At 36.2% G+C, this 16,720-nt stretch overlaps 2 protein-coding genes and 1 long non-coding RNA gene across 3 annotated transcripts; all 3 read right to left on the bottom strand.

Moving 5' to 3' along the window:
* Positions 1-8,977: 8,977 nt before the first annotated feature.
* On the bottom strand, positions 8,978-10,793 carry LOC126698146 (uncharacterized). Its single transcript, XR_007646398.1, has 2 exons — positions 10,082-10,793; positions 8,978-9,379 (listed from the first exon to the last, which is right to left on the bottom strand). It is a non-coding gene; the product is annotated as an uncharacterized LOC126698146 (long non-coding RNA).
* Positions 10,794-10,908: 115 nt separating this feature from the next.
* On the bottom strand, positions 10,909-13,685 carry LOC126699783 (probable WRKY transcription factor 19). Its single transcript, XM_050397754.1, has 5 exons — positions 13,584-13,685; positions 12,142-12,447; positions 11,371-12,021; positions 11,004-11,294; positions 10,909-10,917 (listed from the first exon to the last, which is right to left on the bottom strand). The coding sequence occupies exons 1-5, from the start codon at positions 13,683-13,685 to the stop codon at positions 10,909-10,911; spliced, it is 1,359 nt and encodes a 452-aa protein (XP_050253711.1).
* A 135-nt stretch (positions 13,686-13,820) lies between these two features.
* LOC126699782 (TMV resistance protein N-like) lies at positions 13,821-14,639 on the bottom strand. Its single transcript, XM_050397753.1, has one exon. The coding sequence runs from the start codon at positions 14,637-14,639 to the stop codon at positions 13,821-13,823; it is 819 nt and encodes a 272-aa protein (XP_050253710.1).
* Between the last annotated feature and the right edge of the window lie 2,081 nt (positions 14,640-16,720).

Raw genomic sequence — 16,720 nt, 5'->3', positions numbered from 1 at the left:
CACGGGCCCGTGACTATTACTTATCAATGCCTCATCCCAACCTCAAGCCTCATGGTTTATAAGATCATCTACAATTAAAGACTCCTTTGCAAATCCAGATTACTATTTGGGTTGGCTTTAAATCCCTAGACCCATGGAATCCAAAGACCCTCCAACATATCAATGCTATTAGTATCACCTACATATCATGCACTTATTACAGCTTTTTCAAAACCTCTCCATATCAATAGTCCTTTCCCTTCAACAACCTTTGCCACTTCTTGCTATATGTCCATACTTGCCTCTTAACACTTGAAACAAAGGATGTCTTGGTCAAAAGCAATCGCATCCAACTTAGTTTGGCAATTATGGCTTGATTAAATTGTTTGAACTTTCTGAAACCCAGTTCCCCACTTTTGCTTAGACTGCCGAATCAAATCCCATGTTTTCCAACCAACAGACGTGCCATATCCATCAAAATTTTCTGACATCAGCTCCACTTTTTTTCACAGTGCAAATTGAAAGAAGCCATAGTGTATGTAGATATAGATTGTGTCACACAGCTGCTGTATCATATATTAATAAATTTGATATGAATTCTTATGTTGCAAATGAAACCGTGTATGCAAGCCAGGGGAACTTCAGCTGTTTTACAACTTGAATCCAAAATTCACAGAGCTCTGTTTATACAATTTCTTTTGGTAATTAGAAACGGCTTGTTCGGGCTAGTCGAAGTTTTTGTCTACCATTTTAGTAGATTTTAATTTTAAATTAGATTCATGTTAACTTATTCTAATATTGAAAGGTGTATTGGTACCTTCTCAAATGATATGGCTATATTTTTTAATGTACTTGAACTGCTGCAGCTCACAATCATTTTAGAAGTGTACATACCATTCAATCAACGTAATGCTGACTGCTCACATATAAAAGTCCCTTCTGTCACAGCTCCTAAATATGTGCTTCATTACAAGTCAAGATTTTTGAAAATTCAATTAGTGTATAAGACACTATGAATGTTTAGACCCCCAATTTACAAATTACCAATTCAAGCTTAATGTCAAACAATTAACGTGTGGAATATGAACATAAGCTTAAAACAGAATTGATAAACAATCTAAACCAAATAAAATCACATCCACGGCAGAAATTAAATGGAAAAGATTAAGGGAAGAGAGATGCAAACACAAGGACAACACACGATGTGTTATCGAAGAGGAAACCGAAACCCTTGGCGTAAAACTTTTCCGCCACCCTACAAGCGATAAATAATCCACTAAAGAATGTAGTTGGGATACATGAACAGTAGAAGACCCTTCAAGCCTAATCTACCCAGTGTACCTAAGCCCTCCAAACTCCTACTCCAACGAAATTACGCCGAACCTATTTCTTCTTTAGCTTACCGGATTCTATTATAAACCATAGCATCAACCAATATGAAATTGGTCCCTTCCTAACTGCTTCCCAAACACCAAATGGCTTTCTCACAGATGTGGGTATGGTAAGAAAAGGTTTTGGTAATGAACCTCTCAAGGATTTGACAATGGAGAGGAAGAGAGTAGAGGAATTTGAAGAGTCTCTATGTGAAGATTGTGGATGAATCAATCTTGTTTTTCTCTAGGGTTTCTCTCTCAAAATTCTCTCTGGAAGCTCTCTCCATTTCGTGGGTATAAGGGTTTATATATAGTAGGGTGGGAAGGAATGTGAAAAGTCAGTTTTTCCCAAACAAGGTGGTCTGGTGACTTGGCCTCGCGATTGGGCTGAGTCGCGAGTTCAAGCCACGAGCTGACGGCCTGGCCAGCCTAGGACTTTTGTCTTGTAGTGCAATAGCTGGCATGACTCTTCAGCTCCCCTGCATGCTTCACACATGTGCCAGTTTCGGCGGCTTGCCATTCGTGAGTCACCCGCGAGTTCCAGCCGCGAGTCTCTGCATCCTTGCACAATCTTGAGCATTTCTTCACACTCTATCACTCACTACCCTTACATGATTCTCACCTAAATACAGGGTTACTAATTGCTACAATACAAGCAAATTTGGCACAGAATAAAGCCAACAAGATGGTTGATAAAATTCAACCTTACAATCTCCCCCTTTGGCTATTCCATGACAAAACCCTAAAACAAACTCTAGACTTAATACGTAAGTTGGGAACAGTTGAACAAAACTCACTCGCACCTAATTCTAGAATCTGATAAGCTATTGAACCATATGAACAAGAATTTCCTAAAACATAACAACACAGTATGATCATTGTATGTAGAAAAACTTGTAATTGCATATGAAGCAAGCACAATGCGATCAAGCAAAATGAAATGAAAAATAAACCATGGCTTGACCAAATAGGCAATCACTATAAAATAGTGACCACAATGCTCATTCACACTTTGAATGAACATCCGGACATACAAGTCAATAAGCTCAATGCAAATCACTTGCATGCCCAACACTCAACCAATGCACAATACATAAAGTATATGCATCTAGGAACAAAATCCTACAAGGGCACAAGAGTGAGAGTACTTAAAGAAAATGCATAACATTTAGCTAGAAGTACTAGGCAACTAAACATAAAGGCTGCATAAGCATGGTACAAACCATAAAAGCCTACAAACAGCACATGGAAACAAACCCTAAAAGCTTACAAAAGTAACATAGGTAAAAACTAAGACATTTTAAATAGCTAAGCATAAAAATGAACTATGAGCAAAGCAAAAACATAGTTAATATAACACAAAGCTCTTTCTATTTTTCTCCCCCTATCATATCACTCCCCCTATCATGAATCATAGGAGTTGTGATGAACTTGGAACATTTATACCTGTAACCTGAAATACTTGCACAAAACACATTAGACCCTCAAGGTATAGCAAGTAATAAAAGGACAGTATAATGAATCTCTCCCCCTACAAATATGCACAAGAAATAGAATTTCTCCCCCCACAAATGTGCACAAGAAATAGTATACTCTCTCCCTTTTTGACACGAATAGACAAAGGGGTCAATGAGAAAAAGAAGGCAAGAGATGAAGGTATGAACAGTGATAATGATGCATGAGGGAAAAATGAAAAGTTTTTTAAAACGACCTTGAAAATAACCCTCAATATGCAAAACCCTCGATTTTCACGATTGAACCAAGTCATGTGCAAGTCGCCAAAACAAGCTGCAAGAAACCTAGAAACCAAAAATTTGAAAAATTTTCTAAGTGTTTTTCGCGACTGGAAAGTCTACCCGCGAGAGAGTCGCGAGGTGAGGTGCGAAAATCTCTGTGTACCCCTCGCGACTGGACCTTCCACCTGTGAACAAGTCACCATACTAGGCCGCGAGAAACATAAAAACCCAAATTTTTGAAAAATATTCTAAGTATTTTTCGCGATTGGGACATTGACCCGCCAGTGAGTCGTGAAAAATCTCTGTGTGAGCTCGCGACTGGGCATGCAACTGGACTAACCCGAGACTGAGTTGCCAGAACAGGGCAACACTGTTTTTGAAGATTTTGACAATTTTTGCAAAAACAAAATACTTTCCAAAAACATCTAAAACACTCAAAAATATTTTTGTGTTTGTTCAACAAAGATTGAGCATATGAAAACACATTTAATCAAGTACAATCACACAAATGAATATGGCATTCATTGAATATAGACATGTGTGTTGTGTGTGAATATAAAAAATGAGATAGTCTTTAGTCTAATATGAAACTTTAATGATCAATTCAATCAAGGCATACACAACTAGCACTAGATAATGTGACCCATCTCAATTATAGAAATATGCATATATGACCTCCCACATAAACTTGAGTACAATATCTTTGAAACTTTTCATTTGGCTCTATGTTCAACATATCATTTGATCTTTTTGAATCAACACATCTCACTGTGAGATCGATGCCTGAAATTTTTGATATTTCACTTTGATGAGTTAGCCTTTGGCTTTTGGGCATCATACAATTTTATTTTTGGTCGCTTTCCCTTTTTCCTAGTCAAATACTAGTATGTGCAACAGGCTTTTGCAGCTCAATATCTCTTTTCATTTGGAGATTTACATTTGATGAGCTCTTTTAGCAAAAACAAAAAAAAATAAAAATAAAAGAGTGGGAAGATATACAGGCATAAGTCTATGCATGTCTCAAGTTCAACAAAATCATTCATTAGTCATTCATGACAAGGTTGAAGATCTATTTACAACAGTCACATAGATTTCAAAATTTCTCCCACAATGATATGAGTGCATAGGAAACAAGCTATGCTCGTAGATGTACAAAGCCATTTACACCAAGGTACAAGGCAAAACATGTTTTGAGACAAAACTCAATAATGTTTATCAAACTTTTTGATTTTCTACTTTTTATGTGTTTTTGGATTTTTTTTACACAAAAACTAAAAAAGATTGATAAAAAAACAATGTAAAAACATTCAAAGTAAAAAGCAAACAAGCACAATTTTAAGCACAATTTTCAACACATGTTGGAACGATAACAGAAAGCACTCAACCAATCAAAGTCACAAAGTATAGGAAGTATTAATGCATGGACATGTTGTAATGCTTATGCATGAGTACCCTTCTTCACCCATACGGCACGTGCGTTTGGGGTGATATCCCTAGAGGATTGGGTACAAGTGTTTTGGCTTCCAAACCTTTTGTTGAAGCTTGCCAAATAGGTGGTGAATGCATCAATCATCCTCATCACATCCCTCATTCCAGGATCACCATTTCGACCTCTTGATGACTCAACAACCCAAGTCCTCTTGTCATTTCTTGGTCCTCTTGACCTTTGATTAGTTGCATTCTTCAATGCTCTAACTTATGACAATTAGGTCGGGTGTGTCCTTGAAGTCTACAGTGATGGCAAACATGGTTCATTCTAGGACCTCTTCGTGATCTTGGAAGAGATGTCCCTCTAGCTTCAGACCTGACTGCAGATTGGTTCCGGGGCTTATTCAACACCCTTTGGTCAGCCACAATCTTCTTCTTTTCAACCTTTGCCTTCTCCACAGTAGGGGCAACTACAACCAATTCTTTGGCTTTCACAAACTTCACTTCTTTGGAGAATCCGGTTCTATCGAAGAATGATTTTTGTTGGGAAAGGACTTCATCAAGCTTCTTAGTAGAGACCCTCTCTATATTGGCATTTGCTTGAACCACTTCAAGCTCAAGAAATTTGACCTTTGTGTAAGCTTCAGTTAGTTCACCATTCAGCATCTCTATCTCACACTTGGCCTCCTTATAATGCACTAGAAGACTTTTATAGTCCTCCTCTGCCTTCTTCATCTTCTTCACGACTGCCATGGCCACCCTTGCATACTCTCCCGACTTCTCAAGGAGTGAGTTGTAGTTCTCTTGAAGACCTGCTGTGCTTTCATCTTTTTCAACATCTGATTCTTCAACAACTCCCATTGATTCTTCATCACTATGCACCCCAAGCTCTTGCATAAGCAAATTCAAGTCCTTCGAAGACTCTACATGATCAATGGTCATGAGTGCAGAGTAGTTTCCCTTTCTAAGACGGAGACCTTCATCTAAAGATCCAATGATGTTACTACCCGGATGGTTTTTGATCACTCTTGATAATGGCTTCTTTGAGGTAGACACTTCATCATTCCAAGAGATGGGAGAATGAACTTCTGGAGGAGTGAGAGGACTTGATGTCCTAGACATTGATCTTATTTCCATTTTTGAGTTCACAGGAGTTGATTCCTTTTCTGGTGTAGGTTCTTTAACTTCAATATCTTGGGCCTCGCCTTCAGTTGTGAGTTCTTTGGAGCTTGGCCCTTCTCCATCATCAACCATCTCTACCTTTGTTATAGCATCATCAACTTCCACATTAATGGACTCCATTACCGTCTTTGTTTTCTTGTTGAATACTCTATATGCCCGGCTATTAGTAGAATACCCAAGTAAGATGCCTTCATCACTTTTCGCATCAAACTTCCCAAGGTTCTCACGATCATTAAGAATGTAACACTTGCTTCCGAATACTCAGAAGTACTTCACTTTTGGCTTCTTTTCATTCCAAATTTCATATGTGGTCTTCTTTGTTCTAGCTCGAAAATGTATTCTATTGCCAATGTGACATGAGGTGTTCATAGCTTCTCCCCAAAACTTTTGAGGAATTTGCTTGTTAAATAGCATAACTCTTGCCATTTCTTGAATCACCCGATTCTTCCTCTTAACCACCCCATTTTGTTAAGGAGTTTTGGAAGCTGAAAATTCCTTTTTGATTCCATTCTTCTCACAAAACGACTCAAAGCTTGCATTCTTAAACTCCTTGCCATGATCACTACTTATCTTGACAATAGGAACCCCTTTCTAGTTTTGTAGTCTCTTGCAAAGAATTTTCAATTTCTCACAACGCTTCTAATTTTTCTCTAAAAAATTCAACCCAAGTGTATCTTGAGAAATCATCAACAATGACCATAATGTACCTTCCTCCTAAACTTTCAGTTCTTGTAGGCTCCATTAAATCGACATGAAGAAGCTCTAAACAATGTGAGGTAGCAATCACATTCACCTTGTGATGACTTCCTTTGTTTGCTTTCCCATTTGGCATGTACCACAAATCGTCTTCTCTACCTTTCCAAACTTTGGAAGCCCCTCAACAGTTTCAAGTTTAGATACTTTAACAACTTGTTTGAAACTTGCTTGCCCAAATCTGTGATGCCAAAGTTTCAACATGTCAACACGAGCACTTCTACAAGATATTGGTGTTGTAGGAATTACTCCGTAGCAATTGTCGGTAGTCCTATTTCCCTTCAAGACTTGAATCCCTTCTTCATCAATGATTATGCACCCCTTCTTTGAGAATTGAACAAGGAAGTCTTCATCACATATTTGAGTAATGCTTAAGAGATTCGCCTTCAGCCCTTTGATGAACAAGACATCCTTCAATAGAGGTAATCCCAATATCTCAACAATTCCTTTGCCAAGAACTTGAGCATGACTTCCATCACCAAATGTCACATAGTCACCAACCTTCTCTTTGAGAGACTTAAACAGTGATTTATCCCCTATCATGTGACGAGAACAGCCGCTATCAAGATACCATAAACATGAATTAAATACCTTCAATGAGGTGTGCACAAATACGCAAGCATGGGACAAGCACTCTTGACCTTCAAATAGAAACTTATCTTCATTTTCCATGCTCTTGCTAGATTGGATTTTCTTTTTCAGATTATCAACCTTATCACACAATATTCTATTTCTTCTTTTATACTTCTTAACCAACGAATTAGATTCACATAGACTATTGTGTAAAATGTGATTCTCATTTTCTAAAAATTTCAGCATGTGAACAAACATTCTAGCATGTTTCTTTGTTTTTAATAACTCTAGAAGTTCTTTGTTAAGGCACCCTTCAAATATACTCATCGAGTCATTATCCCAAACATTTAAACCACAATTCAGCATAGCCTTTTCCATGGCTTCATCCATAGCTAAGGGGTCTAGGATCGCACTTAGATAATTAAACCACAGCAAGTGCACCCGCTCTGATATCAATTGAAAGTTCAATTAGTGTATAGGACACTATGAACGTTTAGACCCCCAATTTACATATTACCAATTTAAGCTTAATGTCAAACAATTAATGTGCGGAATATGAACATAAGCTTAAAACAGAATTGATAAACAATCTAAACCAAATAAAATCACATCCACAACAGAAATTAAATGGAAAAGATTAAGGGAAGAGAGATACAAACACAAGGACAACACACGATGTGTTATCGAAGAGGAAATCGAAGCCCTCGGCATAAAACCTCTCCGCCGCCCTCCAAGCAGTAAATAATCCACTAAAGAATGTAGTTGGAATACATAAACAGCAGAAGACCCTCCAAGCCTAATCTACCCAGTGTACCTAAGCCCTCCAAGCTCCTACTCCAACGAGGTTATGCCAAACCTATTTCTTCTTTAGCTTACCGGATTCTGCTATAAACCATAGCATCAACCAATATGAAATTGGTCCCTTCCTAACTGCTTCCCAAACACCAAATGGTCTTCTCACAGATGTGGGTATGGTGAGAAAAGGTTTTGGTAATGAACCTCTCAAGGATTTGACAATGGAGAGGAAGAGAGTAGAGGAATTTGAAGAGTCTCTATGTGAAGATTGTGGATGAATCAATCTTGTTTTTCTCTAGGGTTTCTCTCTCAAAATTCTCTCTGGAAGCTCTCTCCATTTTGTGGGTATAAGGGTCTATATATAGTAGGGTGAGAAGGAATGTGAAAAGTCAGTTTTTCCCAAATAGGGTGGTCTGGCGACTTGGCCTCGCGACTGGGCTGAGTTGCGAGTTCAAGCCGCGAGCTAACGGCATGGCCAGCCTGGGACTTTTGTCCTGTAATGCAACAGCTGGCATGAATCTTCAGCTCCCTTGCATGCTTCACACGTGTGCCAGCTTTGGCGGCTTGCCAATTGCGAGTCACCCGCGAGTTCCAGCTGCGAGTCTCTGCATCCTTGTACAATCTTGAGCATTTCTTCACACTCTCTCACTCACTACCCTTACATGATTCCCACCTAAATACAAGGTTACTAATTGCTAAAATACAAGCAAATTTAGCATGAAATAAAACCAACAAGATGGTTGATAAAATTCAACCTTACAATTTTAATCATTATCCACATTCCATAATATGCTCCAAGATTGACATTAGCTTTTATATGTTGTCAGCAGATTCCTTTAGCAACGTCAGCTTCTACATTGGCCTGATATGCTAATTAATTTTGAAGAAAGATATTAACAATATCGTGGTTTGGCCATAATTATAAACTAGACAAATCCCTGAAAAAATCAAAGAAGATTTCATTAACTATCAACTTGTTCGAAGCTTCCAACAGTGTTTGTTGACTTTTTAATTGCAAGGATACATTCTAGAATGAAGATCGCATTAATGCTTAGCTAATCGTACAACGTGATTGATAAAAAGTAGTAGCTTCTAAACATCTATAAAATTCACAACTCGTGCTTTCATAGACATTAAATCAAAATCACTACACGAGAATTGTGCAAAGTTAACTGAAAGTATAACTTGTATACCATCCAATAACAGCAGGCTCAATTGAACGTCATCCTGTAGAAATCATTATAACTGGTACAAACTAAAACCCCTTTAAAAAAGAAAAGAAAAGACCATATTCTACCGTCATTATAAAACAAGATACAAGGATATGTCACTTGAATACATTTCCAAATCATTATAACCAAAACCATTTACAAATTCAATACAACATACATGGATTTTCAACTAAAAAAAAAATAGTCATATTGACTGAAATGCTTATGCACATCCAGTAGCAGTAGCCTCAACTGAAATTCAAGCTAAGAAAATCTTCACTATTTAGTAGCCAGTTAAAGTATAAGTAAGACATGAGCGTCATCTTCTAGAGACCTAAATTGTTATCACCTACATATATGTGAAAACATGAGTTAGTATGGTACTATAATTAAAAATAATAATAATAATAATAATATTTAGGGCAAATTACAACTTACCTACCTGTGGTTTGGCCAAAATTTAAGTTGCCTACTTATGGTTTGAAATCTGACACTTTACCCACCTGAGGTTAGTTTACTTAAAGTTTTGTAACCCACTTATATTAAAAATATAGTTAAATATGTAATTTCACTTCACTTTTATGTCTCTATCCTCAAAAAACACAAAAAATATAAAAATACAAGATCAAAAAGAATCGAGCGAAACACTTGCATCATGGAATTTCAAACCACAGGTATGCAACTTAAATTTTGGTAAACCTCTGGTGGCTAAAGTGTTAAATTTCAAACCATATGTAGGTAACTTAAATTTCGGTTAAACCACAAGTAGATAAATTGTAATTTACCCTAATATTTAACTCATGAATAATCAGGATAATTGGAGTTCCTCCTTGCCATTTCTAGAAGGCATAGCACCAATGATTATATGAAGTATAGACATGGTAGAGAAGGAAGTACTATAGTAACTATACAATCTCTAGTTTTTACGTTTCAAAAATTTATGATGAAAATTTCTCTTGCTTTTGCCAGCACTAAACAAGGTGAATATGAAAATTAGCATAATACTTGAACACTTACAAATGGGATGCCATAATAGGATTGAACCATCTACCTTATAAAATTTCATAAAATTTATAACGTTCATCCTCATCCTCATCATCATCATCATCCCCATCATCATCCCCAATTGCATATATGTGAAAACCTGAGTTAGTATGATAATATAATAATAATAATAATTCACTCATTACTAATGAGTGTAATTGGAGTTTGCTTCCTACAGGTTTTGTTAGGCATGACACCAATTATTACAAAGAATATACATGGTAAGGAAGCAAATACTTTACAGTCTCTAGCTTTTACATTTCAAATATTTATTAGGAAAAGATGTATTGCATTTGCCAATACAAAATGAATATGTAAAATAGCATAATATTTGATAGTTACAAATAGGATACCAAATTAGGATTGAAAGATCTACATTAGCAAAATCCATAGAGAAATGTGATGGGTGAAGCTTGAGAATGTATTTCCTATCTAGATCATATTCTTGTAAGTGATGATGATATAGAGGCTTAGACAATTGGCAATTAACTCATGTGGCAAAATTTAAGTTTAATTTTTAGGAACTCAGAAAGTACAGGGTGATTGGGATTGCTTGCGCATGGTGAGCCAAAAGAAGAAAAAGAAAAAAGACGAGACTTACTTGCCAATGACAAAACCAAATGTATAGTTAGAAAGAAAATAAGTTAGAAAAAGATTGGACATTAATGGGAAGGATGGTTGAGATGTTCATTACCAGTTTATTTATAGATGGATACATCCCCAAACCTTGCAATCAAACATTGTACATTTGTTTGGTTGAACTCGTCCACATCTTTCTCGTATACCAAACTGACCTCAAATTCAGCATCCAGCTTATGGCAATTAAATATAACCCTAATCTGACTGCATTCACCATTCCCAACAGTAGCAAACCACTCATCGCGAGACAAATACAATAGGTAATTATTGAATAGAGTTTCAGTGTCGACCTTAACATTCATTCGGGTAGTAACAAGTTCAAAGGCACAGTGATTTTGAGGCATTTTACCAACGGCTACCTCACGAAAACTAATAGCATATGTCGATATAAGTGATACTGATCCCAAGAGAGCTAATCCTATCCATTTACTATTATACCAATTTGAAGGCAGCTCTATGCTTATTGAATTCTCCACTATTTTAGTTAAACATGACGGCATAATTATCTGAAACTCAATTAGAGATCCATCCTCTTTCCCTTTGGAAGAAGTTCCGTAAACGGTTTTACGACAAAGGAGTCCCTGTACTTGTACCCAAAACACAACTATTGTTAACTGTTATTATTTAACAATTCAAGAGAGAGAGAGAAGAGATTACCTGTAGGAAATGGAACAATATTGTAAATTCCTTTGGACTGCGCCTCTCATCATACGGAAGCCATTGGGAGAGAGGTTGTGACCAGAAACTCAGTTTGACCCGTGTTGGTAACCATTTTAAGGAATCACACCCTTCCACACTTATACATCTTACAGTTGATGGAAGCCTTAACGATTTTAGTTTTTCGCAATTGGTAAGATTGAGTGTGTGAAGAGACCTCAAATTATTCATGTTGCTTGGAAGACATTCAAGATATGTTTCATTTAGATTTAAGAAAGTAAGGGCAATCAAACACTTGATCGATGAGGGTGGTACTTTCTTAATAATAGTCCAACGTAAATTGAATTCCGATAGGCTTTTCATAATTCCCGTAAATTTCGGAAACGAACTGAGTTTAAAGTAACGAGAAAGATTAATAACCGTAAGGGACTGCATTACAGCAGACATGCAGGGAAGATCGGTAAGAGATTTGCAGCCTTCCAAACATAAACGCCTGAGCTTGCTGAGTTGTCCAATAGACGGGTGGATCTCTACCAAGCTATTGCACCCATAAAGGTCTAGTTCCTCAAGCATCAGAACACTTGAAAAGTCAGGTGTCTTGATAAGGTTTTTGTAACACCAAAGATTAATGAACTTTAAGTTGACTGAACGCTGTTACCAAAAAAGTAAAAAGAGTTTTCGTTAAACGTAGAAATTAGTATTTGTAGCTACACTTAAAAAAAGAGAGATAATAAAAAGCAATAGAAAGGCAGTTAAAAGGAACAAAATTACCATTACTCCTTCCCAAAGATATTCAATTCTGCTGTACTTCAAGTCAAGTTGAACAAGCTTCTTTGTGGATGACAAACATTTTAAAGGACAGTAGTCCCATGAATGATGCCTTAGTTGATTAGGAACAAAAAGTTGTCTTTGGTTATTAGGAACAGCAAGATCTCCTCGGTCATAGTAGTAGTCTGTCTCCTCAATTATCATCAATCTAAGATTAGACATCTTTGATGATAACACTTTAGGAAATTCTTCAAAGTTAAAATCATTTTCCTTGTATCCAACGACTATGGCTTGAATTGCTTCTGTTGCCTAAGATTTCAAAAGCAAAGGCTTGGTGATTTGCAGTTTGCACAATCAAAGGACAAGAATACTAAAATTATTCAACTGTTATACCGTTTTTAAAGCTGTAAAGGAGATTATATAAAATAAAAAAAAATAAAAAAATAAAAAAAAAATCTACTCCCTAAGTTTTCCATATATAAAACTCTCTAAAATATATATTTCTTTTAACGGCCCTCAAAAATGCTGGGCCCAACCGCAAATTTAATATTTTAAAATAGTAAAATGTACATCAAATTATATACCATTGGGCATTGCGATTTTGTAGAGAAAAAGAGAAATTTAAATGAAAGTGCAATAAGATTGGTGTTTGGTTTCGCATTTTTAGGAAAATTATACTTTTATAATAGAAGAAAAGTTGCATTTTCAAATAGCAGCTCATGGAAATCACTAGAAAATTGTTCACGCTACAATTTTTCATATCAATAATAGTTTGTAGATATTTTACCAAACACTTAATTTCATTTTGAAAAACACATTTTCTAAACACAACTTCTAAAGTTTTCAAAACATAAATTTTCATAAAACTAACCCAAACGGATTCTAAAGAGTCCCATTAGTAACTAATAGATCGTAGTAGAACACCATATGTTGATAGTAAAATGTACTACATCTAAAGGCCTATTAATAGATTGTATTACATCTTTTTTTTTATTAATCTGTTTAAAATTCATACATTAAAACTTGAAAGGTGCACTTCTACCTTTTAGAAATTCAAGACCAAAGGGGGGGGGGGGGGGGGAGGAAGGAAATCACAACATTACTTTTAAACTGACGGAAAAAGAAAATAAAGCCTATAGAATGATTTTTTTCATATTAAAAAAAATGTTAAGATATCCTTTTTGTTCTAGGTAGTAACCAAGAGATGAATAATTAGTTCATTACATCATGAAAAATAAATTTAATTTCATAAACAATTACAAAGAGATAATACATGTTTTCAAAATATAAGAGATCATCATTGACAATATATTAGCATGGTAATTGGTAAATGAATGTTTTATTCTTGATTTCATTACATAAATACTTATTGAACAAAATTATTTTACTATACCAACTCAATATTATTCATTGAAATAAAACTATAGCTTTGTCTTTTTTCTTGCCATATCATTTTCCAATACATGAAGCAAGTCCTCAACAAGCCACAACCGACTTTGCTTTCCAAGCTTTCCACTTGATTCAAAACGAATAATTTTTTGACCCATTTCTGATAGTAGATTATGCATCCCAAAACATTCTTCGTCATCCACCGTTAGGAGAGATCTTTCCACAAGAACACTTACACCAATTCTTGCATCAAAACCACAATTCTCTAATATTTGTATTACTTCATCTTTCTTCTACCCTCCAAAGAAACATGCAATATCTAAGAATATCTTCTTCCACATTTCCTCTAGTCCATCGTAACTTATTTTAAGTGTATCATGTATGTTTCCTTTAATATTTTTAGAACTATCCAATGCACTTTGCCACTCTTTTACTGTTCTTCCAACCAAAAAGGAACCCAAAGTAACAAGAGCTAATGGAAGGCCAGTAGCATATTCTACAACTTTCTGGGAGAGCTGCATATAGCCTTCTTCAGGTTGCTCTTTTTTGAAGGCTTTCGAACAAAAAAGTGTTGAGGCATCATCATCATCTAATCCATTAGGCTTATATATTTTAAGCACTCCATGTTGGACCAACACGTGTTCATCTCTAGTTGTTATGATGATCCAACTCCCCAATCCAAACCAGTCACGCTTTCCAGCCAAATTTTCTAATTGGTCCTTGTGATTAACATCATCTAGGACAAGTAGAACTCTTTTATGACGTAGCCTACTACTATTGATTTCTTCAACTCCTTCTTGAACATTGTTGATCTTTTTCTTACTTCCCCCCAAAATTTTATCAAGCAATTGTTGTTGTAATTTATGCAGTTTACCTTTTTCTGATTTTTCCCTAACATTGGCAATATAACTAGAACCTTCAAAATAATTTGAATACTCGTAATATATAGCACTAGCAAGAGTTGTTTTTCCCAGACCCCCCATACCACAAATCCCCATCATGTAAATATCGTTCTGAAAACCTACATACGAAGGGATCAATTCTGCCACCATAGAATTTATTCCTATCAAATTTTCGTAAATGCTTGAGGATTTAGAACTCAATTTCTCCATAATTCCTTACACAATGTCTTGGATAATTTCAGACTCATGCTTGCAAAGAAGATAGAAAATAATAAAATGATGGTCCAAACCAATTATAAAACGCTAGGGGAGAAAGAAAAATATTAGGCAAAGATACTTGGGAGATATGGTTTCATGAATTAGTCCACTAACTTTTTTAGGTTAGCAATGATATTGGATCCACTAAATCCAAAATCTATTTCATCAAGAGATATATTGATCGAGCAAAAAATTAAGCATCTCATTTCATGCTTGATTGCTGAGAGAAACCTCATTGGAATATTTTAAGTTAAACATGCTAAATATAAATGTTTAAGACCCTTTGAGGTTGCTTGAGTACAAAATATTAATAATAATGGCAATACTCAAAATTTTCAAAGTAGACAATTGAAAAAGCTTTGTATACTAGGTAAATGAGTGAAGAGAAGGTATTGGTTTCTATTAATTAAAAATAGAATTTAATGATTTATACCTTTGTGCCAACACAAACCCAAGCTTTTACTTTTTTTAGTTGAGGCCCAAAGGTGTGTTATGTTTCTCTTTGATTAAAATCATTCAAAAGCACCCTAATATCAATGAAAAACTCCTCAAACCTATACTTCTTCAAATTAAATTATGTAAACAATTGGTTTGGAAATGGGAATAAAATGGATAAGTTGGTTTGATAATTTTTTTTATAACCAAAATAATGAAGAGCCAAAATTAAATCTTTATGAAATTGGCATGCCAAACTTGAATCCAAAACATAACTTGGCAAAAGTTAATGAAAGTTCAAAAACGTGTACCAATACACTTTTGAACGTTTAGACCCCCAAAAAATAACTTAACCAACACAAGCAATATGTTAAACAACAAGTGTGCGGAAACTTAACATATGCTATAATGTGAAATAGGATAAAAACTATCTAAGCCATAACATAATAAAATCACAGCAGATAATATAAAGGCAGAGATAGAGAGGAAGGAAGATGCAAACACAAAGATAACACCCGATGTGTTATCGAAGAGGAAACCGAAGACCTCGGCGAAAAACCTCTCCGCCGCCCTCCAAGCGGTAATCAATCCACTAGAAAATACAGTTGGGATACAAGGACAGCAATAGACCCTCCAAGCCTAATCTACCCAGTGCACCTAAGCCCTCCAAGCTTCTTGCTCCAACGAGGTTGCGCCGAACCTTTTTCTTTTCTAGCTTTCCGGATTCCGCTACTACACCGTAGCATCAACCAATGAAGATTGGCTCCTTCCTAACTGCTTCCCAGAACTCCAAACGACTGTCTCACAGAGATGATAATGGTGAGAACCAGGTCTGGTATAATGCCTCTCAAGGATTTGACAATGGAGAGGAAGAGAGTGAGGGATTTTGATGAGACTCTAAGGTAGGGATTGTATGTGAAACAATCTTGTTTTTCTTTAGGGTTTCTCTCTCAAAATTCTCTCTGGAAGCTCTCTTTCAATCGTGGGTTAAAAGGGTATTTATACTGGAGTGAAGAGGAATGTGAAACGTCAGGTTTTTCCAAAACAGGGGTGGCTCGCGGCTTGACCTCGCGGCTTGACCAAGTCGCGAGATCCAGTCGCGAGTTAACCGTATGGCCAGTTGTCCTGTTTTGTCCTGTAGTGCTCCAGCTAGCATGACTGTTCATCTTCCAGCATGCTTGGCACGTGTGCAGCTTCTGGCGACTTGCAGCCGCGAGTCCACCCGCGAGTCCCAGCCGCGACACTCTGTTTTCTTGCACACTCTTGAGCAAACTTCACTCTATCTCACTCACTACCCTTACAACAAACCCACCTAAATACAGGGTTACTAAATGCTGAATTACAAGCAAATTTGGCACGGAATAAAGCCAATTAGATGGTTGAATAAATTCAACCTTACAATCTCCCCCTTTGGCTATTCCGTGACAAAACCCTAAAACAGACTCTAGACTTAACATGTGAGTTGGGAACAGTTGAACAAAACTCACTCACACCTAACTCTAGAAGCTGTGAAGCACTTGAATCATATGAACATAAACTCCTGAAACACAACAATACACCATGATCATTGTAAGCAGAAAAATATAAATGCATATGAA

Source organism: Quercus robur, chromosome 9 (genome assembly GCF_932294415.1).
Source record: "Quercus robur chromosome 9, dhQueRobu3.1, whole genome shotgun sequence".
Lineage (NCBI taxonomy): Eukaryota > Viridiplantae > Streptophyta > Magnoliopsida > Fagales > Fagaceae > Quercus > Quercus robur.
The sequence above is the reverse complement of the archived record's forward strand: the minus strand, read 5'-3'. Positions and strand labels throughout refer to the sequence as shown.

What these genes read in the sequence shown, in the direction of transcription:
- LOC126699783 (XM_050397754.1), bottom strand. Translation starts at nt 13,685, where the DNA reads ATGGGTCAAAAAATTATTCGTTTTGAATCAAGTGGAAAGCTTGGAAAG. An exon ending in ATGTATTGGAAAATGATATG is followed by an intron (nt 12,448 to 13,583) that starts GCAAGAAAAAAG and finishes TTGAAATCTTAG; the next exon opens with GCAACAGAAGCAATTCAAGC. An exon ending in TATTGTTCCATTTCCTACAG is followed by an intron (nt 11,295 to 11,370) that starts GTAATCTCTTCT and finishes GTACAAGTACAG; the next exon opens with GGACTCCTTTGTCGTAAAAC.
- LOC126699782 (XM_050397753.1), bottom strand. Translation starts at nt 14,639, where the DNA reads ATGGAGAAATTGAGTTCTAAATCCTCAAGCATTTACGAAAATTTGATA.